The following is a 26,765-nucleotide window of genomic DNA, read 5'->3' on the forward strand; positions in this document are numbered from 1 at the left end:
AACCACGAACAATATGCAGTCAATCGGAACTTGAGCAAATAAACGAAAAGATGGAAGACCTGGGTATCCAGCTAACTTTAGACCTGCCCTATGGCACATGTAGAGATAGCCGGTTAACTGGGTAACTCAGCTTCTTCTCCCCGTAATGCCTACCTCCTGCCCCAGGAATGCCCCCAACTTACCCAGCTAAATTCTAGCCGGATAATTCATTATCCAGCTAGAAGTTAGCCAGGTGTTTAAAAAATGTTGCTAAGCCATTTCCTGTTAAACACAAAGGGGTGCATATTCAAAAGCCATTTAGATGGTTAACACCTACTACAGAGTGTACCATAAGTATTTGATTGCCAAAGGATTGTTGGAGGGAGGGGGACAAAACATTGGAAATTACTACTTGTTATAGTTTATATGAGCCTATGTTTGTAACTGAACAAATATTTGGTTACTGTAATTGTACTATTGCTTGTTTAATAAACTAAAGGGTAGATTTTAAAAAATTGCACGGTCGCGTACTTTTGTTCGCGCACCAGGCGCAAACAAAAGTACGCTGGATTTTATAAGATACGCGCGTATCTTATAAAATCCGGGGTCGGCGCGCACATGGGGGTGCACATTTGTGCAAACTGTGCGCGCCGAGCCCAGCGCGCGCTGCCTGTTCCCTCCGAAGCCGCTCCGATTTCGGAGCGGCCTCGGAGGGAACTTTCCTTCGCCCTCCCCCCACCTTCCCCTCCCTAACCCACCCCCCCCCCGGCCCTATCTAAACCCCCCCTTTACCTTTATTCCATGATTTACGCCTGCGAAAAGCAGACGTAAATCTGCGCGTGCCAGCCGGCTGCCCTGCTCCGTGTTCCGGTCCCGGGGGCTGGTCCGGAGGCTGTGGCCACACCCCCAGAACGCCCCCGGGCCGAAACCACGCCCGCATCGCCGCCCCGTCATTCTGCCACGCCCCTTTTAAAAAACCCCGGGACTTGCGCGCAGGGCATTTAAAATCCGCCCCTAAGTATAACAAAAGGCTAGTGCCATCATCCCCAGAAGAAAACACAGCAATGACCCTTTAAAAGCAGCTTTTGCTTGGGGAAACTTTAGCTGGTTTTGAAAACCAGCTGAGCGTTCTTAACATTTTTGGCGTGGTGCTATTTGATAAGTGTAAAAGAAGAGAGTTTGCTACAGCTAGTTTTTCTCTAAAGCATAAAAAATTAAAAAAAAAAAAAAAAAAAAAAGTCAAACCTACTCCTATAAGAAGTAATAGGAGCTAACTAGTTGTGACAGCACTCTGGCCCAGACTTATGCCATTCTCGGGCTATACTAAAATATAGTATATTCAGGTCTGAAGGCTGCCAAAGGTGAAAACAAGACATGTTTACATATGGGTGAATAGGTGCTTTTAAAAGAATTGCTAGTTAATTTTTCCCCAACTACTCCGCCTCCATCTTTTTTGCCTTTAGCAATCAATAGGTAATTCAATCAAATGAAAGTCACACTGGGAACATCAAATTAACTATGGTATAGTAAACAGGTCAAACTTCTTAAAGTTTCAGGTCTTTCCAACATATATGATACAGAAATATCACTTGCTATAGGCAGTCAAAAACTGAAACATAAAATCATCATATTCCTTGCAATAAGTAGGCCAAGTCAACAAGCATACAGAGAGAGTAGGAGTAGCAACTATTCCCTGCTCACACATGACATTTATTTTATAGTGAAATGGTTTGGTTATCTTGCCAATTACCACTGGGTAGTAGTTTAGGAGAACTGTTTTAGCCATACATTGTATCAGGATGCAGTTAGCCTGTATAATATTTGTCAACCGGCTTTTCCATTAACATCTGAAGCAAACCTGCCCATAAACTGTCTTTACTGACAAGAGGCCAAAAACCCATACGATGTCCTCATAAATCCATCCACAAGCAGCCATCTATTTTTGATTATACCCCATTTTGATGTATGCTGGAAAAGTGGGTAAACAAATTTTAAGAATAAATCATAATGATTAACTCACTCTTGCTGTAATCTTGAAGCTGTAACACTGTTATCCTTAAATGCAGTTAACGTTGCATGAGTTCTGTACTTACTCATTAGAAATTACATCAAAGCTGGGACTTCCGGTGATGCTTTGGAAATGAGAAGTCTCTGATCAGAAGAGCTCTGGCCAGGCATATTCATTTTTGGTGAAATAAAACTCCCATCTGCCATGATTTTCGCTCAAATATATCAATATTGAGCTAACATATGCTACAAGAGAATTATGTCCACAAAATCTGTGAGGACAACTACGGAAAAAAAGTAAGGCAGTGGAACCCAAAATGGCAGCAGACCTAGAAACAGCAATGCAGGAGATAGAAAGAAAAAAAAAAAAAAGTGCGAAAGCTTGCTGAGCAGACTGGATTGGCCGTTTGGTCTTCTTCTGCTGTCATTTCTATGTTTGACATAATCAATGACTAGGAGAATAGAGGATACAGAAACAATTTACAGCTGATTGGAGTGCCAGAGAAAGTAAAAAAGTCTCTGAACTGGTACATTTAGCTCAAGTCTGGCTACCTGAAACCAGGACAGGAGCTAGCCTTTTCGCTGCCCTGTGTGAACAATTTTTGTGCTGCCCCCCCTCCCTTTTTTTCATTTAGTCTCTGTTTTGGGCCCACTAAAAAACAGCCCAGGTCCTTCCAGCAACCTAAACTTAAAAAACTGTCACCCCCTACCTCCAGGTCTTCACCCCCTCCCCCGGAACCCATGGCCAGTGCAAGAGTATTAGGTGCTGAGGTCTTTGACAATATGACAGGTCTTTAAAATCATGAGAAGACTAGAATGGGTAGATGTTAATCTATTTACTCTTTCAGATAATAGAAGGATTAGGGGGCACTCCATGAAGTTAGCAAGTAGCACATTTAAAACTAAAAATCGGAGAAAATTCTGTTTCACTCAACGCACAATTAAGCTCTGGAATTTGTTACCAGAGGACGTGGTTTGTGCAGTTTAAAAAAGGTTTGGATAAGTTCTTGAAGGTGAAGTCCATTTAACTGCTATTAATCAAGCTGATTTAGAGAATAGCTACTGCTATTACTGGCATCAGTAGCATGGGATCTACTTAGTATTTGGGTACTTGCCAGGTACTTGTAGCCGGGATTGGCCTTTGTTGGAAACAGGATGCTGGGCTTGATGGACCCTTGGTCTAACCCAGTATGGCAATTTCTTATATTCTTAGTTCTTAAAGACTGATGCTTTGGACTCTCAGGTCTCTGTAGTTGAGAAACTTCAACAGAAGATTGGACAATCTGATTTGGTTCATCATTGAAAATTCTTTGAGAAGCTTGAGGGTTCTTAAATTTTCCATTTATTAAAATTATTTCTCCTTTAGATTTGTTTAAGAATCATCAAGTAAATTTTAAATGGGATACGTGTGTAAACCCCAGTACGAGCCGAAGTGCTGGGCCTCTCCAAAGGGGCAGGGCGGGACAGCACGCCGACTGCTGGCTGCCGTACGAGATTATTCTGCTCCAGAAGGAGCAGTAAGTACCAAAATAAAAATTTGGGGATAGATTAGGTTTAGGGGGTGGGGAGGAGAGGGGAAGAGGAAGAAAAAGGTTAGATAAGGGGGTAGGGAACTGGGGGAAGCCCGATTGCATCACCGCATGTATTTTGCAAAACCTAAACCGCCCGCCACCGCATGCGCTGCCTGCCCATGCGCTCACAGATTTTAAAATCCAGAATACATGTGCACGCAGCCATCGGATTTTATACCATGCACACGCCGGGAATCATGGACACATGCATCTTAAAAAAAAATCAAACCCTTATGTGTCTCAAATTCTTAAGTTCCTATTGGACGCTACAGTGGTTATTACTAAGGCATATTTTACTTGCTACAACTCGAGGAAGGAACAATTGGAAACCAATCTCCTTTTTGAATTTGACGGCTATACTTGAATTATCTCAAAGGGAGACTTTGTTTCTTTCGCCTTTTCTAGTGATAAGAAAGAAAAATCTAAGAACTGAGTTTCTATCAGGTTACAATTGTTTCATGGTCAGAAAATATGGGTATTTCCAGATGTTACCAGAATAACTCAAGAGCTTAGGAAGAAATTTCTCTCAATGAGATAAGAAAATTATTCCTTACCTGCTAATTTTCGTTCCTGTAATACCAAGGATCATTCCAGACGGTGGGTTATGCTCCATGTCCAGCAGATGGAGTCAGAACACAAAATTCCCAGGGGAGGACCCATATAACCACGCCTCCCCTGTAACAGCTCTCAGTAACTAGACTAACAAAGCCCAAAAGAGAGAGACTAAAAACAGAGGGATCAAGTAATCAAAGAAGGAATTGAAATAACCACTGTCCAAATAAACAGCAACTAAATGCTGAACAGTGAACTTGCGAACAGCAGTGCGTGAACAAAAAAGACGAACAGTATTCGAAATACAGAGTAAAAGATTGTTAAGACAGGTAGGCAGGGATGTCCCACAAGCAAACTCCCAAACCAAGGGAGGGTGTCTGGAATGATCCATGGTATTACAGGAATGAAAATTAGCAGGTAAGGAATAATTTTCTTTTCCCTGTACATACCAGGATCATTCCAGACGGTGGGATGTACCAAAGCTTTCCCATCACGGGTGGGCCGCAGACAGCCCTGCTCGTATTACCTTGTCTCCAAGCTGACCGCCCGACGGAGCACAGACGTCCAGGCGATAATGTCTCGCAAAAGTATGGATTGACTTCCAGGTGGCCGCCCTACAAATCTCCTGAGTGGAGATGGAGGAGCTCTCCACCCAAGATGTCGCCTGGGCACGAAGAGAATGAGCCTTGACAACCAGCGGAGGGGACTTACCTACGCCAAAGTACGCCGCTATGATCGCTCCCTTCAACCACCACGCTATAGATTGTTTGGAGGCCATGCAACCCTTCCGGGGCCCAGACCAGAGGATAAACAGATCGGAGAGCAGAAAATCATTAGTCACCTCCAGATAGCGTATCAGAGACCGCCGTACATCCAGTCTACGCAGGTCTCCAGACTCAGAAGAGGCAAAAGATGGTAATGCCACCGATTGGTTGAAGTGGAATGCCAAAACCACTTTAGGGAGAAAAGAAGGAACCGTCCTCAGCGAAACCCCTTCAGGCGTGAAACGAAGGTATGGTTCACGACAGGACGACTGTTGGCTTTCCCCTTTGTTTCTCCGACAGGACGATTGATAGAGGTACTTTGTCCTCTCATCCTGATGTACGGCTTCTTCGAGGAGTCAAGAATTTATGTCCTTCGGTACAGGTCTGTCCATCTTTGAATCTTAATCTGGTCTTTCGAGTTTTGTGTGAACCACCTTTTGAGCCTCTTCATAGGATTTGACCTTGAAGGTTGTTTTCCTGGTAGCCATTTGTTCGGCGCAGAGAATATCAGAGTTGCAGGCTTTATCTTATAGGGACCCGTTCCTACAGATTTCGGATTCGGGGGTGTCCTTACGAGGGGCGGTTCCATCTTTCTTTCCCAAAGTGGCGTCAGCTTTTCATGTTAATCAGATGGTCAGACTTCCAGCTTTTCCCAATTTGGATGCTGCTTCTCCTCATGCGAGGAACTCAGGCATTTGGACATTCGGAGGGCCTTACTGAGATATCTGGAGGTGACCAGTGACTTTCGGAGATCTGATCATCTATTTGTTTTTGTGGAGTAGCACAAAGAAAGGACTCAAGGCTTCCAAAGTTACCATTGTGAGGTGGCTCCAGGAGGCTATTGTGTCAGCTTGTATTCTTAAGGGCCGCCAGCTGCCGGATGGTTTACGGGCTCATTCTGCTTGATCGCAAGCAGCCTCGTGGGCGGAGGCTCAATTGGTGTCACCATGAGATTTGTCGGGCGGCTACATGGAAGTTGCTGCATACTTTGCCGAGACATTATTGCCTAGATGTCCAGGATCTGGAAGCTCATTCTTTCAGCGAGAGTGTTTTGCGAGCAGGACTCTCCAGATCCCACCCCAGCTAGGGGGCTTTGGTACATCCCAGGAGTCTGGAATGATCCGGGTATGTACAGGAAAAGGAAAACTGGTTCTTGCATGCTGGTTTTCGTTCCTGTAGTGCCACAGATCATTCCAGAGCCCGCCTGCTTGATGGGAGGTGGAGAGTCTTCCACTTAGCTGTACTCTTTTTGCTATGCAGATTTTTCTTCAGAGCTTTAACAAGTGTATTCAAGTTTTTGCAAGTGAGTTTTTGTGCTTGGGTACATATTAATACTGAGGAACTGCAGGTGACACCAGTGTATATGAAGCAGTGTCAGTTAAACTTTCTCTGTCTCCATCTGTTGGCATGGATGCATAAAGTACTAGGGGGCATTCTATGAAGTTAGCAAGTAGCACATTTAAGACTACTCGAAGAAAATTCTTTTTCACTCAAAGCACAATAAAGCTCTGGAATTTGTTGCCAGAGGATGTGGTTAGTGCAGTTAGTGTAGCTGGGTTCAAAAAAGGTTTGGATAAGTCCATTAATGGCTATTAATCAATTTTACTTAGGGAATAGCCACTGCTATTAATTGCATCAGTAGCATGGGATCTTCTTAGTGTTTGGGTAATTGCCAGGTTCTTGTGGCCTGGTTTTGGCCTCTGTTGGAAACAGGATGCTGGGCTTGATGGACCCTTGGTCTGACCCAGCATGGCAATTTCTTATGTTCTTACCCTCTTCAGAAAATAATCCGGCCCTGTCTGAGCCCTCACAAGGTGCCGCGGACTGCATCGCCGCAGGGAGAGAGAGAGAGGGGGGAGGCTCTACAGGTGGCTCGCGCTTAAAATGAGCGCCGACCCGGCAACGGACGCTTGCCGCGGTCCCCCACCGACCTGAAGAAGAACTGACGGGGAATTACCCTCCCGACAGCAGGCGGCCCCGGGGAATGGTGCTTCGCGGGGCCGCAGGTCGGGACGTCGGTCGCTCCCCAAAAGGGAGGGGGAAAACCTGGGTCAGGAGGGAGAGGCCGGCGCTACCGACTTTCACCTCAGAGAGCTGAACAGAGTCCAAAAAATTCATCTTCTTTTTCAGCAGAAGACTGCAAACAAAAATACACTTACCCCAACTGAGCCCTCAGTGAGGAAAATGAGAAAAGAAAGAAAGAAAACAGGCAACAGCCTGTCAGCAAGTCACCAGGCTAGAGAGCGATGAGCCAGCACCAACGGAGAGCTCTCCCCCTGCTGTAAGAGGAGCCTTAGCAAAGTGACCTAAACTGTAAATTTAAAATTTTTTTTTTTTTTATTTTTTTTTAAACTTGATCCCCCTGAGGAGGTAGCCCTAAGCTAACAAGCTGGGGACCACAAGTCCCCTGCTCACATCTGCTAGAGTCAGAACGTTACAGAGAGCTGTTACAGGGGAGGCGTGGTTATATATGGGTCCTCCCCTGGGAATTTTGTGTTCTGACTCCATCTGCTGGACATGGAACATAACCCACCGTCTGGAATGATCCTGTATGTACAGGGAACGGAGGTTTTGTCATTAGGGGCGCAATTTACACTAAGATATCCTTGTAAGTGTTTGATTAAACACCTTAATGTTAATTATGTCTTTTTTGAACCCTTTCAAATGTCATCATACTTTGATTCACATGCCTAAGTTAGCTCTTGTGTACAATCAGCTAATATGATTTTATAGTGTTGAATATGCTTCTCATTTCTTTTTACATTTGCATGGTACTGAAAAATCGCTCCTATATTCTTTGTCTCCTCTTTTCTTATTAATTTGAGGAATGTGCATAGAATTATTCCCACTCCAGATATTCTTTGTATTATTTTGATATTGCACAACCTCCTGTTTCTGGCAGAAATATTCTTGTGTTTTATTCTTAAAACTTATAAAAATTAAGACACTTTAAAAGTGTGTGTTTTATTTTGCAGATAGCCCACATGTGTCAGCAATGGCAGAAGTAGTGATTCACCTTTCAGATGTCAATGACAACTCCCCTGTCCTGGTTGGAGATTATTCTGAAGAATATTTCTGCACCCCACAACAGGAAGGGCAAGCCATCACTCTTGGTGCTTTTGACCAAGATTCCATGGCACAGAGCACCCCATTCACATTTACCCTTCCACAGGACCCCACAATTCAGAGAAACTGGAGAATCAATGCCTTCAATGGTACGTACTCTTCATGTACCATGCATCTTTGTAACACAGCATTACGTGTCCATGCCGCCCTAGGACAGAATGCAAACTGCTGCATTAGAATAAGGGGGACAGCAGTTACATTACTTTTTCTGTCCCTCTAGAGCACAAATACTGTCTATTTTAATTTCAGTAAGAAAGAAATGCTATCCTCATAAAGATTGCTTAGCTTTCTTTCTTCTTTCCTTTTAGCTTATGCTTCTCGTAAAGGCATAAAGCTGTCCCTCCTACATTGCCAAACTGATACCCTCCTACCTTTCACATGCTGTGCTTCTCCTGTCAACTTTTTAGATACACATGCTCAGCTCTCCATGGGAATCAGCTGGCTGGAGCCAAAAGTGCACCTTGTCCCCATCACCATCTCAGACAGTGGAAGGCCACCTCAGAACCAACACATCAAACTGCCAGGTAGTGTAATGAGAGAAAGCATCCCAGCAGAAGCAGCAAACATAAAGGTTAACAAATGGAAACAAAAAAATGTGATATCTTTTTATTGCACTAACTTCTTGACTGGATGACATGGGTTAAAGTTTGAACATAATTTCTATATTTAACACATTTCTGTGCCGCACCATCCATCATAGAAAAATGAGCGGCAGAAGAAGTAAACCCTTTGCAGAAACTGGGAGTCTTTGTTGGCCCAACATAAGAATTATTCATGGAAGATGTTATGTACGTACTGCACCATTCTCAAAATCTATCCGTACAGGTATCTGCATAGGAACCTTATTTTTCAGTATTTTATTTTGCCTGGGAATTTCAAAGAACAAAAAAGAAATTATGGGAAAATTACTTTTCCATTGATTTTTCTCTTGTGCATTATATCAAAGTCTTTTTATAACACTGAAATTCCCGGGAAAAATAAAATAAAAACTGAAACCAAAAGGTCCTGACATATGCATTATCAATGACAAAGCTGCAGACCTGTATGACATCCTGGAAAGTCTGTAGGCAGTTCCCATACATGTCATTGCATTCTCCTGTAGGTCCTTGCAAATTATATCATCTTTAGTTTGTTTTCAAAGAATTAAATTCACAATGCAAATGAACAAAAAGCATTACCTTTATCCAGAAGCCAGAAATGATGCCTGCATTTTTGTAAACTGATCTGCCAAGTGACTTTCCCCTCCTTGTTTTATAGTTCAAGATGATTTAGGATTTATAATTTATGACTGCAGGATCTTTTGACTCATACTGAACCAAGATAACAAATAAAGCATGTGGTGTCAATTCAGTCCAAATTTCATATTACTGAGCAGCTCTGGCTGAATGTATACAGAAGGAGAATCAGTGCTTTGCCCTCCCACATAACTATGCTTAGTCAATTCTGTGAAATGTGGTATTTATGTATTTCCTTCAGAATGGTTCATAGGCTTCATTTGCAAGAAACATCTAGGTTTCCACTTTATTCACTCAAATTCTGGAACTTAGAAATATTTCTGTCAGGAATGGATTCAAATGAATGTAGAAAAGGAAATATTCAAATCCTATGCTGAAAAAAATACAAGGATCCTGCATATCTTGGTAACTTTTGAATCACCTTGTCTATGGATAACTCAAAGCAATTTACAAATATAATAATAAAATACACTTATACAAACCCACTTTACTACACATATTTAAACTCTAATCATAACCCTCTCAAACTAAGAGTAGAAAAGCTCCTGCTCTAAAGCATGTAATATATTATCAGTTTCATTAAAACATGTTAACATGTCATTATTCCTTTTCAGATATGCATATTTGCTTTCTGAAATCATCAAAATCTAGACTTGGGTGAAGGAAGCCCTCCGTGCTCCGTCCAGAATGTCAACTCAAACCTAGGGCAAGAATGTTTGCTCACACTTCAGTGATTACACTCAGAGGCGTAGCGAGGGTCTCCGGCACCAGAGGGCCAATGCATTTCTGCACCTTCCCAGCACCCCCCACCCTATTTATTTATTTGTATCTATAGGCCGCTAAATACCAAAGCCCACAGTGGCTTACAATTCAAACACACACAAAATATATAAAAACAGTTAAAAAATACCTGAGACATATCCTTGTGGTAATGCTTAATATTATAAGGGTCACACTGATACAACCCCCCCCGCCAAAAAAACAAACAAACCCCAATAGCTTCTCTGTGCTCACAGTGATGAAAAAAGGTGCTCTCTTTCACTATTAGGATGAACACGGACTTCACCCTAGAATTAATTCTGTAGAGGTCTATATAACAAAAAAAAAAAAAAAAATCCATGCTCCAGCTGCTTAAAAATATGGAAAATCTTGCTCGGCTCCTAGTGACCCAGGGCTTGAGAGGGGAAGACAAATTTGAAAAGAAGAGAACTAGAGAAAAGGTAATGGAGAGGGATCCCCTTGAAATAAATGAGAAAAAGGAGACCCACTAAGTTCAGCCTCTGTGAGGGTGCATATAGGGACCAGTGCTAGGCAGAACTACATACTTTACAATAACATTGTACCCATAATAAATGATCGGCGGTGCAACCTGGTCTCGCGCCACAGAGGGTAACCAGGGTCGGGACATGGCGGGGGGGGGGGGGGGGGGCGGGGGGGGTGACGCGCGGTCAAGGCAGCGAATGGAGGTGCAGAGATTCAAATCACTGCGCACCCATTGGCAGAGGGCCCCTCTGTCTGCCGGGATGTGGCAAACTGTTTGCTAGACGGACCCAGCGGGAAGAGGAGCAAGGCGTGAGGGTTCAGTGTAGTGGGCTAAACTGTAGTCAGGTATACCGAAGTGATTAGTTAAGTAAAATTCGTACTATGTAGAGCCAGGAAGTCTCAATTCCTCAGGGGCGCGCTGCTTGCTGTGTTGCAGTATGCAGAGGCAAGGTAAAGAGACGAGGGTCCCAGCGCAAGCCATTTCCAGTGTTGCCCCAGTGGGCCCCATGGGGCAGCCACCCCTCTGACACCCCCCCTGCAGCAATTTCCGTCTTCATCCCTATGTTTTCTGGTGAAAGTGGGCCCGAGGTAGAGGACCCCCTTCCTCCCCCCGTCCTGCTTCTCCAGAGCAGGATTGCCAGGAGATCTCCCTACTAGTAGAGGACAATTTTTGTTTTTTGGGTTTTTTTTGGTTTGTTTTTTTTTTAACTTCTCCTCAGGCTTTTCCATGACACACCACCACCTGTCACCTCCCTTCCTCCCATAGCTTCTCCTCATGGTATGGGTAAGAGTGGGCCCAGCAGGGGTTGGAGAAAAGGCAAGGTTCCAGCGGCGAGGTCCGGTGTCATTAGCCGGCCTTTGAGCGTGCCGGCAGCTTTAGGTGACGCGGTATATAGCGGTGGCAAGGTGTTAGGGAGAGGACAGATCCGTGGCGCGTTTAGGAAGCCCCATAGGAAAAGGAGGAAAGGAGCCGAGGATGATGGCGAGAGAACCCAGGACAGCGGACGCAGGTGGGAGCGGGCCAGCAAAGCGAAGGCGGAAGCGGAGACAGGAGTAAAGAGAGAGAAGGAGGTAGATGGATACAGCGGAAGAGGCAGCACCAAGAGGAGGCGGCACTGCTCCGGGTATGCAGGTGGGAATGCCCCCTCCTTTTACATATGGGTATCAAGGATATTGGGGTTGGAGTGAAGAGAAGGGGTGTCCAATATGGTACGGGGACTTATCTTTGGAAGATGTGGTTTCATTTGGGAGGAGGGTGGAAGTGCGGGGTGCCATCAGCAGAGAGGTACTGCAGCTGGTGTGTGTTTTCACAGATACCGAGGGAGCAGCAGTTCCGGGGACTTCACAGCAAGAAGCATGGAGGAAGAGGAGCATGGCGAGAGCAGAGTGGAATGTTGATGGTGGATAGACCGGTGGAGACAATAAGAGGGAGTTTACCAGGAGATTGAGCAGGTGAGTTGGAGGACACAAGGATAAGCGAGCAGACAGGAAAAGATGAGGAAGCAGAAAGGAGTCAGGCATGATTCTTCAGATTCTAGTTCGACATAGTCCTTGTCTACATCCTCGAGCGAGTCTGTGGAGAGGAGATATGCCAAAATTAGTAGGGCCCGAGGTAGGATATGGGGCATCCACAGCACTGGCGTCATTGTCAGAATTGTGGGAGGAGGTCCCAGGAAGATTCAAAGGTATATCAGGAAACGCAAGTACGTGAATATATGTAGGCTGTTGGAAGGCAGAAGGGGCAGAGGGAAAGATAAGAAGAAAGGGAAGAAAAAGGGGAAAGAGGGGACGCAAGGACCAAAAGTTGCCAAAAATATTTAAATTGGGTACGTGGGTTTTTAAGATTGGCTAGCGTAGTAGGGCACTTTGAGCCAGTACAATATGGGCCCTTATTAGCATATGCGGATAGCATATTGGGGGCTTACGAAGATTACGATGGTTGGGCCTGGCTCAATTACGACGAAAAGTTTAGAGACAAAATGGAGGGCAATAGACATATGGCATGGGGTACACAGGATTTTAATCTGTGGTTAACCCAGATGACAAATAAGGGAGCAGGAGGGGTAGCAAATCAGCAGGGGGAGGAGCAGATGTGTGTTAGCGTTTTAATAAAGACACATACCTGTTTCCTGAATGCAAGTTCAGGCACACTTGCAGCTCCTGCAGAGGACAACACCCAGCCTGCAAATGTCCTAAAGGGCAAGGAGGTGCTGCGCGAAAAGGAAATTAGTATAGGGGTCTGGATTGAAAGGTGATTTCACCAATTGTAGTAATGCAGTTGTGTAGGGAATTAAAGGGATATCCGGATAGGAGGGCGGCTGAGTTTTTAGAAGTGGGTATTAAATGCAAGTTCAGCAAATAAGAGGGAAGTGGTGAAAGAAAAATCGCGGGCGGAAATTTTGCTAGGGTGAGTAGCAGGGCCATTCCGTGAGCTACCTTTAAAAAAAAAAAAAAAAAAAAAATATGCATCTTTCTCCATTAGCAAATCATACCCAAGAAGGATCTTGAACTTGTCTTTCCCACAGGGGTCAGCAGTGAATGACTTCACCCCCAAAGACACCTGTTCAGTGCATTATGCCTCATTTGACAAGGCATTGGATTTAGTCTTGAGCGCAGGTAGAGGGGAGTTAATGGCAAAAGCTGATATCGAGTTTGCGTTTCACTTGCTTCTAATACACCCAGAGAGTATGCCATTGTTAGGGTTTTCATTTGAAGGGCAGTATTATGTGGATTGGTGTTTACCAATGGGTTGCGTGATAATGTGTGCGTATTTCTAGGCTTTTAGTACATTTGTGCAGTGGGTCACGGAACAATGCATAAAGTGCCCCAGTATGATGCATTATCTGGATGATTTTTTATTTGTGGGTACAGGGCAGTCACAGCAATGTCAGGAGCAGTTAGTGGGTTTCATGGACGTGTCAAGGAAGCTGGGGGTACCAATAGCACAGGACAAGACAGAATGACCATGTAATAGGTTAACCTTTTTTGGACATACAAGTTGACTCCGTGGACATGGTGTCGTGTTTACCGGAGGACAAAATTCAGAAGTTGCGAGAGCTGGTGATGCTGAAGCACATGCAGTCCTTGACAGGATCCCTTAATTTTGCTTGTAGGGTCATCCCGATGGGGAGGGTGTTTATCAGGCGGTTGTCGGCATCAACAGCAGGAGTGAGGGCCAGGCACCTTTTTTTTTTTTTTTTAAGGGTGACTAGGGGGATCAGGGCAGAATTGGGGATATGGGATAAGTTTCTGGAAACTTAACGGGGTGCGAATTATACCAGAGAAAGATCTCAAATTTTGATTTGGAATTGTTTTCCCGACGGCTTCGGAGTATACTTGCAAGGGCAGTGGTGTGCGGAGCCATGGCCCAAAGCATGGGTGGAAGAGGGTGTGATGCGGAATATCACGTTCCTCGAATTATTTCCCATAGTGGTGGCATTGGAGATATGGGGGGAGCAACTCAGCAATAAGCGGGTGGCTTTTTGGTGCGACAATATGGAGGCCGTACAAGTAATTAACAGGTTAAATCGGCAAAATGTTTAAGGATAGCGGCATTGTTGCAAGAGTTAGCTGGTTTATGTTTAAAAAAAGGAATGTTACAATTAGAGCAAAACACATCCCAGGGGTACAGAATGTCATTGCAAATGCTCTCTCTCGTTTCAAGTTGCAGGTCTTTCGGGAGCTGGCGCCACACGCGAATACAACGGGGGAGCACTGTCCAGAACACCTTTGGAGGCTTGGACGGCAGCAGAATGGAGACTGCTGCAGCAACCGACTGAATTAATCTGGACAGCTTATGTAGCGGGCTGTGGTGTAGTTGACCGTTTTTTTGCAAGGGCAGGGATGGGGGGTCCCGTGAGGGAGCGTCTGGTTGTGCATAGGAGCAGGGATATTCCAGATCCTCTGTTAAATCCCAGCTAGCAGGATTTGCCTTTTTCCAAAAGCTGAAGGGTTGGGGAAATTAGTTTTGTAATGAAGTGAGTGTTGGGAAGCTGGCAGCGGGAGAGGGCAGATTAAAAGGAAACCCATAAGGTATACGGAATTGAATTGACATAGCGGAACGTTTTGTGACTGTATGTTGGGTCAGGGTATGAAGTGGTTTTGTTTAGGGTAGCGTTTTCATTGGCTTTTTTCAGGGCAACAAGGATAAGTGAGCTGGTGGCTAGTTCTAAGCGTAATATACAGGGCATGGGATTGCAGGTGAATGAAGTTCAGATACAGGGAGATTCCGTGTCGGTGTACATTCCATGATCTAAGACGGATCAGAGTGGCAAAGGACACTTCCTAAGGCTGGTCCCGGCAGGAAATGGAGTGATGTGTCCAGTGAGAACAGGGCGGGCATACTTGAAGATAAGTCCTAGAGTAGGGGGGGGGGGGATCCTTCTTGGTGCATGAAGATGGTTTCCCACTCACCAATTTTCAATTCACAAGGATCTTGAAAAGGGTAGTGGAGCAGTTGGGTTGAGAGGCGGAATGCTACAGTTCGCTTAGGTGCAGCCACAACGGCAGCAGAATGCGGATAGTCAGAGAGTGAGATAAAGGCGATTGGTAGATGGAAGTCCAAAGCTTTTACCTCTTATGTATGACAGTAATGGGGCGGGGCCAGATGAGCGGATTTAATTTACTTTTATTACAAAGTGCAGGTGGCCGGTCAGCAGCAGGGATACGCCTGGGTCGTGGGCCATTCCTCTGTGCACTGGGCGCAACACAGAGCGGTTGGAAGACCGTACAGGGAGCATCTGCAGTTGGACATTGCGCTGGAGGATACGGTGGTTGGGAAATAGGGGAATGTGTTTGTCAGAACATCTCTCTTGCAAGAGCAGGCGGAGGAATGAGGTGTGCCAAGTATTTTACTGATTCATTTGGGGGGTAATGAAATAGGGAAGGGGACATGTAGGGAACTCATTGCTAATATGAGGAAAGATATGGCAAGAGTTATGGCACATGGCCAAGTTTAAAGGTTGGGTGTCGGATATAATTGTGAGGTGAAAATACAGGGATGAGCCTATTTGGAAGAAGGGTGTTAAAAAATTAAACAGACAAATTGGCAGGTGGGTTGTGCAACAAGGTGGATTCTGGGTTAGGCATGAATGGGCCTGGGAGGTGGGTCAGGGGTTATTTCGAGGGGACGGGGTGCATTTATCTGATGTAGGAATTGATTTATTCAATAATGCCTTGCAAGAAGGACTTGAAAGTGTAACAACAAAATAAAGGGCCGCAGTAGTGGGGGGGGAACAAGGATGACTGGGGCAACCTTGTTTGTGGCGGTAAACCCGAGCCCAAGTTCTGTTTGTAATGTATTGTAAAAGGATATCGGGGTGGGGGTTGGAGGAGTCCCGTGTAGTTGGGGGGCTCCTACATGGGATAACTGGTGAGCGAAGGGGCTAAGCTCAAGGCCAAGCTTACCCTCGTTAGGACAAAGTGGAGTAAGCAAAAGGGGGGGGGGTCCTATTCCTTACCATTGGGACGTGGTGGTTAAGGCAGATAAGGAGGCAAAGAAGAAAAAGCGGAGTGTTGAATTAATGTTAGTTGTAAGGGCTCGGGTTAATAAACTGTGGCCTTTCATAATGCCATTAAGTGTGTGTTTATTGGTGGGAGAGAAGGGAACCAAGAGATGATCTCGTATCCCTGAGTTATTATAATAGTATTCAGAAACATTTTATTTTTTTCCCAGAACATGCAACTGAAAACAGTAGTAGTGTGTTTTTTCCCCCCAAAAAACAAGGAAAACTCAGTTTTAAGCTATTAATCTAATAAGGATTATACCATGGCCCGTACAAGCCAGAACCACCAAATCATTTTTTAGGTTCCTCTTAGCATAATATAAAACCTCCAGATGACAACCACAAAGTAACTTCAACAAAACCTCCAATGTGTCACACAGTCATCACTCCCATGGGAAAAGCAGTGATCAGAACAGATAACGAATTATATAAAATTATAACCATAGGTTACACTGCATTGCTCACATTTAAAATGCAAATTGGAGAAATTACTTAGCTGATAATTTCATTTTCCTTAGTGGAGACAGATGGACTCAGGACCAATGGGTATAGTGTACTCCTGATAGCAGTTGGGAGACAGAGTCAGATTTCAAGCTGACGTCAGCCTACATATACCCGTGCAGGAAACTTAGCTCTTCAGTATTCTCCTCGAAAAGCAATTGTGGATATAGGTGTGTTTTAATAACTTGATTAACTAGGACTGGTTCAACTGATTTCCAAATTGGAGACCGCCAGTGCACTCAACCGAAAAACGCCGACACCCAGCAACTATGGATAATACCTGGCTTACCCGTGCTTGTCTTGCTCTCGGGGATTGTTGCCCGTGGTTTCCTAATTAGGAACATAAGAAAATGCCATACTGGGTCAGACCAAGGGTCCATCAAGCCCAGCATCCTCTTTCCAACAGTGGTCAATCCAGGCCATAAGAACCTGGCAAGTACCCAAAAACTAAGTCTATTCCATGTTACCATTGCTAATGGCGGTGGCTATTCTCTAAGTGAACTTAATAGCAGGTAACGGACTTCTCCTCCAAGAACTTATCCAATCCTTTTTTAAACACAGCTATGCTAACTGCATTAACCACATCCTCTGGCAACAAATTCCAGAGTTTAATTGTGCGTTGAGTAAAAAAGAACTTTCTCCGATTAGTTTTAAATGTGCCCCATGCTAACTTCATGGAGTGCCCCCTAGTTTTTCTACTATCCGAAAGAGTAAATAACCGATTCACATCTACCTGTTCTAGACCTCTCATGATTTTAAACACCTCTATCATATCCCCCCTCAGTCATCTCTTCTCCAAGCTGAAAAGTCCTAACCTCTTTAGTCTTTCCTCATAGGGGAGTTGTTCCATTCCCCTTATCAATTTGGTTGCCCTTCTCTGTACCTTCTCCATCGCAATTATATCTTTTTTGAGATGCGGCGACCAGAATTGTACACAGTATTCAAGGTGCGGTCTCACCATGGAGCGATACAGAGGCATTATGACATTTTCCGTTTTATTCACCATTCCCTTTCTAATACTTCCCAACATTCTGTTTGCTTTTTTGACTGCCGCAGCACACTGTGTTAAATTTCATCTGCCATTAGGATGCCCAATTTTCCGGTCTCACAAGGTCTTCCTGCAATTTATCACAATCTGCTTGTGATTTAACTACTCTGAACAATTTTGTGTCATCTGCAAATTTGATTATCTCACTCGTATTTCTTTCCAGATCATTTATAAATATATTGAAAAGTAAGGGTCCCAATACAGATCCCTGAGGCACTCCACTGTCCACTCCCTTCCACTGAGAAAATTGCCCATTTAGTCCTACTCTGTTTCCTGTCTTTTAGCCAGTTTGCAATCCACGAAAGGACATCGCCACCTATCCCATGACTTTTTAATTTTCCTAGAAGCCTCTCATGAGGAACTTTGTCAAACGCCTTCTGAAAATCCAAGTATACTATATCTACCGGTTCACCTTTATCCACATGTTTATTAACTCCTTCAAAAAAGTGAAGCAGATTTGTGAGGCAAGACTTGCCCTGGGTAAAGCCATGCTGACTTTGTTCCATTAAACCACGTCTTTCTATATGTTCTGTGATTTTGATGTTTAGAACACTTTCCACTATTTTTCCTGGCACTGAAGTCAGGCTAACCGGTCTGTAGTTTCCCGGATCGCCCCTGGAGCCCTTTTTAAATATTGCGGCAGCCATGGGTGGGATGCTGAGTCCATCTGTCTACACTAAGGAAAATGAAATTATCAGGTAAGTAATTTCTCCATTTTCTAGCATGTAGCAGATGTACTCAGGACCAATGGGATGTACAAAAGCTACTCCTGAACTGGGTGGGAGGCTGCCCGTGGCCCACTTAGTACTGCCCTTGCAAATGTGTCCTCCGGGTAGAACCTGGAGAAGGTATGTATGGAGGACCACGTCACCGCCCGACAAATCTCGGCAGGTGACAGCATCTTGGTTTCTGCCCAGGACACTGCTTGGACCCTTGTAGAATGGGCCTTGACTTGTAGAGGCAGAGGCTTCCCTGCCTCTACATAGGCTGCCTTGATTACTTCTTTGATCCAGCGGGCTATGGTTACCCGCAAGGCCGCTTCCCCTTGTTTCTTCCCGGTGTGAAGGACGAATAGGTGGTCCATCTTTCGACCTTTCCAGGTATCAGACTAGGAGTCTGCCGATGTTTAGGTGGTAAAGACGGCGTGAGTCTTCAGTGATGGTTTTATGTTCGTCTGAAAATGGTAGCGAGATGGTTTGGTTTAGATGAAATTCAGAAACCAGCTTTGGAAGAAAGGAGTGCATAGTTGTATGGATCACGGTGTGAACCTGAGGAACAGTTCTCGGTAGGATAGGGCTTGAAGCTCGGAGATGTGACGGGCTAAACATACTGCCACTAGGAATGCAGTCTTCAAAGTCAGTAGCCGTAGAGACAGGCTGCAAGTAGGTCTGAAGGAAGCTCCCGCTAGGAAGTCTACTACTAGATTGAGATTCCATGGGGCACCAGCCACGTTAAGGGTGGTCAGATTTGTTTGACCCCTCTCAGGAAACGGGAAACATCTGGATGGGTTGATAGACTAATGCTGTCCACTTTGGCTCTGAAGCAGGCCAGCGCGGCCACCTGAACCTTGAGGGAGTTGAGCGACAACTCCTTCAAGCCGTCCTGCAGAAATTGCAGAATCATGGGGATTTTGACTGTCCGCGGAAGTATCTTGGGGTCCTCACACCAGGCTTCGAATAGTCTCCATATTCGTATGTAAGCTAGAGACGTGGAGAACTTGTGTGCTCGGAGCAAGGTACCAATCACTGCCTTAGAGTGTCTGCTCTTCTTCAGGCGAGTTCTCTCAATGGCCAGACTAAGAGAATAGAGTTGGGTCTTCGTGGAGGATCGGTCCTTGCCGGAGAAGGTCCCTGTGTGGAGGTAGGTACAGAGGGTTCCCCGCAAGAAGTCTTCACATGTCTGCGTACCATGGCCTTCTTGGCCAGTTCGGGGCCGCTAGAAGTACTAGCCCCCTGTGGCGTTCTATCTTGCAAATGATCCCACCCAGTAGTGGCCAAGGAAGAAAGGCGTACAGCAGGACTTCCTGTGGCCAGGTCTGGACAAGGGCGTCGATTCCCCGGGATTGCGTTTCTCATCTGTGGCTGAAGAAATTGGGAACTTGGGCGTTGGACCGGGTTGCCAGGAGATCCATGGCTGGGGTTCCCCAGTGGTTTACTATCAACTGGAAGGCTGTGGTCGACAGCGTCCATTCCCCTGGATGTAAGCTCTCTGCTGAGTGACATTGTCTTTTCCCACGATGTGGGCGGCTGATATCCCTTGCAGGTTTGCTTCCGCCCATGCAATTAGTGGGGGGGGGGGAAATCTATTTCCAGGGATACCTGTTGGCTTCTGGTTCCTCCCTGGCGGTTGATGAAGGCAACTGTTGTGGCGTTGTCTGACATGACAGATATTCACCCCAGAGTCTGTGACTGAATTGCAGGCAGGCAAGTCTGACAGCTTGAGCTTCAGTCAATTTATGTTCCATCTCGACTCTTCCTTGTCCCATTGCCCCTGGGCCATCAGTTCCTGGCAGTGGGCTCCCCACCCTCGCAGGCTCACTTCTGTGGTGAGCAAGATCCAGGTCGGTGGGGATAGTCTTACTCCCTTGCTCAGATGATCTTCCTGTAACCACCATTGGAGCTAGGTCCGAACCTCTGCCGGTAGCTGGAGGTGAATGGAGTAGTTCTGGGACATCAGGTTCCATCGTGACAGTAGGGAACGTTGTAGTGTGCGCATGTGGGCCCTTGCCCATGGGACGACTTCTAGGTTTGATATCATGAGACCGAGAACTTTGAAGTAGTCTCATACCTTGGGGTGAGCATAGTTCAACACTTTTCACAATTGGTCCATCAGTTTCCTTCTCCTGGGGGGGGGGGGGGGGGGGGGGGGGGAGAAGAACAACCCCGTCTTGTTTGGTGTCAAACCAGACTCCCAGGTACTCTAGCAATTGGGAGGGCTGCAGGCAGCTCTTGGCTGTGTTGACGACCCACCCAAGATTCTGTAATAGATTCTTGACTCTGGTGGTCGCCTGGTAACTTTCCTCTGGAGATTTTGCCCTGATCAGCCAATCGTCCAGATACGGATGTACGAGGATTCCTTCTTTCCTCAGTGTCGCCGCCACTACCACCATGATTTTGGTGAACGTCCAAGGAGCAGTAGCTAGTCCAAAGGGAAGCACCCGAAGCGTAGGAAGCGATGATGGTCGTGGTGGACTGGGATGTGGAGATAGGCTTTGGATAGATCCAGTGAAGTCAGGAATTCTCCTGGTTGTACTGCCCTTATGACTGAGCGTAGGGTTTCCATACAGAAGTGCGGGACCCTCAGGTAGCGATTGACGGTCTTGAGGTCCAGGATGGGCCGGAATGTTCCCTCCTCCTTGGGGACGATAAAATAGATGGAATAGTGACTAGTATTTTGTTGGTGCATGGGCACTGAGTTTATCGCCTTTAGGCTGAGTAGTTTTGTCAGTGTGGTTTCCACTGCCGTCCTCTTGGAGAGGGAGTGGCACGGTGATCTCACAAATTTGTCTGGAGGCATGCTGTGGAAGTCCAGATAGTATCCCTCTCGAATGATGGTTAGGACCCACTTGTCCAACGATATCTCAACCCATCTTTGGTAGAAGAGGGTAAGTCTGCCCCCTATGCCTTCTTCCTGTGGATGGGTCTGTTAATTCTCATTGTGGGATACGGCCGGGGTCTGTACCTGAGCCAGCTCCCCTCTTGTTGTGTCTGTTCCGAAAGGACTGGGCCCTGCCTGCGGGGCGAGGTGCTTGGTATGTGTTTTTGTACAGTCTAAAATGCCGGGCTCCTCTGCCCTTGGTTCTTCGGGGAGAGGAGCGCTGGTTTCTTTTGTTCCTGTCCTCCAGTAAGCGAGATACTGTGGATTCACCCCATTTGTTGGCTAACTTCTCCAGTTCGCTTCTGAATAGGAGGGATCCTTTAAAAGGCATTCTCGTGAGTTTAGTCTAGGAGGTTGCGTCTGTTGACCAATTTTGGAGCCATAGTTGCCTTCTGGCTGCCACTATGGATGAAACGCCCCTAGCTGAGGTGCGCACCAGGTCAGAGGTCGCATCCTTGAGGAAAGATAATCGCCGATTCTAATGTTTCATCGGAAGTGGTTGCGTTCCTGGAGAGGAGCAAGCAGGCACGTGTCACAACGGCGCAGAAGGAAGCTATCTGCAGGGTCATTGCTGGGACAAATGACTGTTTAAGGATGGATTCCTGGCATCTGTCCTGGGCATCCTTGAGCGCAGCTCCTCCTTCGACTGGGATGGTAGTGTGCTTTGAGATAGCGCAGACCATGGCATCCACTTTTGAGAACCCTAGGAGTTTTGGCCATGGGTTCCAGGGGGTATAGGGCTTCTAGGGCCCGTCCTCCTTTGAAGATGGCCTCCGGGGCATTCCATTCTAGGTCAATCAGTTGTTATACAGCCTGCAGCATTGAGAAATAGCATGAGGCCTGATGGAAACCGACCAAAACTGGGTTAGTCTTTGGCTCCGCTGTGGTACTTATGCCAGGAATGGCCAGCGTCTTCAGGCTCAGGGACCCAAGATCTGGTAACTCATCTTTGGAAAAGAATCGCATCATGGTTCGGTATGGTTCCATCCCTGGAGGGATTTCCCCTTCCTCCAGGTAGTCAGGCTCTTCCCCCAAGGTGTCTGTGTCCCCCAGAGGGAGGCTTTTGCCTGGCTGGGGCATGTCTCAGGGTCAGAGAGGGGCTTGGAAGGTCTTGTGCTTCTGGTGGAGACTGTGGCTGTGTTGCAGGCGGTACTGATTGTGCCTGGACAACTGTTTGTAACCCTTTGAAGAATTCCACCCAGGAAAAGGTCCCTGGGTTCATATTGAATCCAGTGGAGTTCCCCTGAGGAGCCTATCTGAGGAGGGACCGGGTCGGAGATACAGAGGTCCGGGGTACTATCGTTGGTGGAGCCAGACTCCTCTACTGGCTGAGAGGGGCCTTGCTTCGGTTCCCCCTGGGACTCTTCGCACTGCAGGCATAGGGCAGAGGCCACTTTGGGTTGCGCAGCTCTCAGGTGGCAGAATGGGCAGAGGGCTTGTCCCTTGGCTTTCTTGGCCTGCGATGCCATGGTTTGTGCGCGTGGAATGGCTCAAAACTCGTCTGTGCATGTAGGTGCGCGAGCTGGGAGACTTAGTTGTGCACTCCGGGTGCACCAACAATGTGTCTGCAGGATGCGGAAGATGCGTGTGGAGGCCGCTATTTATGTGCTTAGCGGGGATGTGCGTGCCGCTGTGCGCACAAGCCTATCTGTGCGCCCGGCACAGATGCGCACGCCGCCTTGTGAGCGCCCGGCTCAGTTGTGCAGACAAGACAGTAACCAAGGGGTGGAAATGGCGTTGACGACCACGTGGGCAAGATAGCGACCCCTCCACCTTGTACCGGATCGTGATCTAACTTGGACGGGGCTGCTCAACCCGATTAAACAGACGCCAGAAGGACGATCTGTGAGGCTAACCAAGCCTCGGAGACTTTAAGAACGTTTTCTACCTTAACTTGTCTCGGCGCTTCCCGGTCTCGTGCCAGGTGGTCTCCGGCTGCGGGGGGGAGGGGGGGAGGGGGAAATACCTTCACCACCGTGCTCGGTATCGCACCCGCTGCCTCTCAGCCACTCTGGGGGCTAAGTCCACGCCAGGAACCGGCTACCGGACCAAGGCTTACCTCTGAGGGATCTCGGAAATCACCTCAGGAATTCTCGACTGAGGGAGGGACCCTTGAGTATCACTGCAGGAGAGTGAGCCTCGTCTTGTAGAAGTAAGATTTTCTCTCTTTGGTTTGGATTTTCTAACACTGTGCGTAGTGTCCCTAACTGCTTAGGAGACTGAGAAATACTGAAGAGCTAAGCTTCCTGCATGGGTATTTGTAGGCTAATATCAGATTGAAATCTGACTCCGACTCCCAACTGCTATCAGGAGTACACTATACCCATTGGTCCTCAGTCCATCTGCTACACACCTGGAAATTTTGAGCTTTAATTTCAGCAAATTTATCTAACACACCATCAGTACTAACACTTTCAAAAACATCTTTCAATAGAAAGCAAAGCAAGGTTTGAAAGGAGCTCTTGCTTCATTGTTGACCTTAAATTACTTTTTATGATCAATTTGCTAAACATCCGCTCACAAGAAGCCATTGAAACAGCCATAGTAAGCATTAAAATTAAAGCAACTTTGAGATCTGGACAAACATCTTTACCATACATTACAATGCATTCTGGTAGTTCTTCGGCAGTTCATAAACAGCATTTGACTGTCCAAGACATACTGATAGAGAGAGTGTCTGCCCGAATGTCTGGTTTATAAAAAGCTGTAAAATCAATACAATATTCTTTCAACTTAAAGAACTCTAAATTAGAGGGGACAAAAAGAGGAAGGCCCAAACTGAGAGGATTCAGCCCTGCAGATTCTAACCTGCAGAGTTAGAAACACACGAACTGCAGGAAGGAGCAGCACTTTAAAATACTAAAGAGCCCACTAGAGCAGTGGTCCCCAACCTTTTTTGCACCAGGGGCCGGCTTCAAGCAAGACCATTTTTCCATGGCCCGGTGGGGGTGGGGCAGGGCTGGATTTTAGTGCACACTTATTTAATTATGACATTTATAATGTGAATGAGACTCAACTCACCATAGGTTCTCACATGCATGACACACTGACCCATGATCGTCACCGGGCTAGATGTAAAAGTACAGTTTACATCCATGGGAACCACCCTGACCCACAATAATGGATATAAAGCAGAATTATGACATTCTCCATACAACTCACCCTACAAAAAAAGATATTCTGGTTCTGGTATCATCTCAGTAACAGCAACTCAAACTCCTTCTACTTCCAGGCTCAATAGCCCTACTTATGAAAAGACAGCAGTTTACCACCAATGCATGTCCTCTTGAGAAAACACAACAAATAAGACTGATACAAACACTTATATGCTAGTAAAATATCTCATCTCCGTAACAGACACAGAACCGACCTAACATACTCCCAGGATCTGTAGTAATGCACATAAACTAATCCGCACACAGTTACACCTGTATTATGGAATACACTCAAACAGAAGCAACCCTAGCTATGAAAAGGCAACACTACAAATATTAAATCAGGCCCTAAAAACCAATACACCTCTTATTAGGAAAACAGAACTAGCAAGCAGCTATAGATCCCCACACAGAAATAATTGTAAAACTATACTAATAAGCAGAATAAATGTTTCAAAACAGCTATGAACAGAATAACATCCAACAATTAAAAAATATTAAACATTCTCCAAACACCAATAAAATATTTCAAAAAAGCAGACATCATATAATTAAAATGGCAGTCAATCACAAAAAATAAACTTAAAAAGCCAGCTTTACTTACCCTCTCCAGCAGCTCTCTTACTCCCCTTCCATGCAGGCCGTGGCACACACCAGAAGCAGCAGAAGCTAAGTTCTATACTCATGGTCCTCTTCCTTAGTGCCCATGTCTCTCACACACACACACCATACCAGTCATGCCCCCATGACCAGTTTCTGTCTGTCTCTCACACACCAATCATCTCCCAAACAGTCTTTGGCCACACACATACCAGTCACCTTCCTGAATAGTTTCTCTCATGCCATACACACACAGGCTTCCCACTCCCATGCGCTCTCACGTAATCAGGCTTCTCATAGAAACATAGAAATGACGGCAGAAGACCAAACGGCCCATCCAGTCTGCCCAGCAAGTTTCGCACTTTTTTTTCCTCATACTTATCTGTTACTCTTGGCTCTTAGTAAACTTTTGGTTCTATTTCCCTTCCACCCCCACCATTAATGTAGAGAGCAGTGTTGGAGCTGCATTTAAGTGAAATATCTAGCTTAGTTAGGGGTAGTAACCACCGCAATAAGCAAGCTACAACCAAGCTTATTTGTTTACCCAGACTATGTAATTCAGTCCTTGTTGGTTGTCTGTATATAGATCCACTTTTCTTCATTCCCCCTGCCGTTGAAGCAGACAGCTATGCTGGATATGCATTGAAGGTGAAGAATCAGGCTTATTTGGTTTGGGGTAGTAACTAGAGATGTGAATCAGAACCGGAATTGGTTCCGATTCACACGTGGGTTTTTTTCAATCGCGGTTTTGTTTATCAGCTGCGCCCCAGCCAATAAACAAAAAACCCACCCCGACCCTTTAAAAGTAACCCCTTAGCTCCCCCCCCCCCAAAAAAAAAAACGTTTTACAGGTACCTGGTGGTCCAGTGGGGGTCCCAGTAGCGATCTTCCACGATCTCCCGCTCCGGGCCGTCCTCCCGCTCCGTCGGCTGCCACTAATCAAAATGGCGCCGATGGCCCTTTGCCCTTACCATGTGACAGGGTATCCGTGCCATTGGCCGGATCCTGTCACATGGTAAGGGCAAAGGGCCATCGGCGCCATTTTGATTAGTGGCAGCCAACGGCCCGGGAGCCGGAGGACGGCCCGGAACGGGAGATCGCTCCCGGGACCCCCACTGGACCACCAGGTACCTGTAAAACGTTTTTGGGGGGGGGGGGGGGGGGAGCTAAGGGGTTACTTTTAAAGGGTCGGAGTGGGTTTAAGGGAACCCCCACGATCAATATCGTGGGGTTTTCCTATAGGTTTGGGGGAGCCCCCCGATTTCTGACGATTTTGAAAATATCGACAATATTTTCAATCATCCGAAGCCTGATTCACATCCCTTGTAGTAACTGCAGTAACAAGCAAGCTACTCCCCGCTTTTTTGTGAATGCAAATCCTTTTTTCCACATTCATTCATGTCCTCTAGACTTTATGGATCAACAGTGTTTATCCCACGCCCCTTTGAAGTCTTTCACACTTCTGGTCTTCACCACTTCCTCCAGAAGGGCATTCCAGGCATCCACCACCCTCTCCGTCAAGAAATACTTCCCGACATTGGTTCTGAGTCTTCCTCCCTGGAGCTTCAAATCGTGACCCCTAGTTCTGCTGATTTTTTTCCGACAGAAAAGGTTTGTCGTTGTCTTTGGATCATTAAAAACCTTTCAAGTATCTGAAAGTCTGTATCATATCACCTCTGCTCCTCCTTTCCTCCAGGGTGTACATATTTAGATTCTTTAATCTCTCCTCATAGAAACATAGAAATGACGGCAGAAGAAGACCAAACGGCCCATCCAGTCTGCCCAGCAAGCTTCACACATTTTTTCTCTCATACTTATCTATTTCTCTTAGCTCTTGGTTCTATTTCCCTTCCTCCCCCACCA

The 26,765-nt window shown here is 46.1% G+C and overlaps 1 protein-coding gene across 1 annotated transcript in view; it reads left to right on the top strand.

Annotated features, from left to right (window-relative positions):
- Window positions 1-26,765, top strand: part of CDH16 (cadherin 16) — a 469,853-nt gene that overhangs the window by 335,630 nt on the left and 107,458 nt on the right. The window contains exons 19-20 of the mRNA XM_029610660.1: window positions 7,849-8,088; window positions 8,407-8,523. Coding sequence (XP_029466520.1) covers window positions 7,849-8,088; window positions 8,407-8,523 — 357 coding nt within the window. The remainder of the gene's footprint in view (window positions 1-7,848; window positions 8,089-8,406; window positions 8,524-26,765) is intronic.

Source organism: Rhinatrema bivittatum, chromosome 7, assembly GCF_901001135.1.
Source record: "Rhinatrema bivittatum chromosome 7, aRhiBiv1.1, whole genome shotgun sequence".
In the NCBI taxonomy this organism is placed as follows: domain Eukaryota; kingdom Metazoa; phylum Chordata; class Amphibia; order Gymnophiona; family Rhinatrematidae; genus Rhinatrema; species Rhinatrema bivittatum.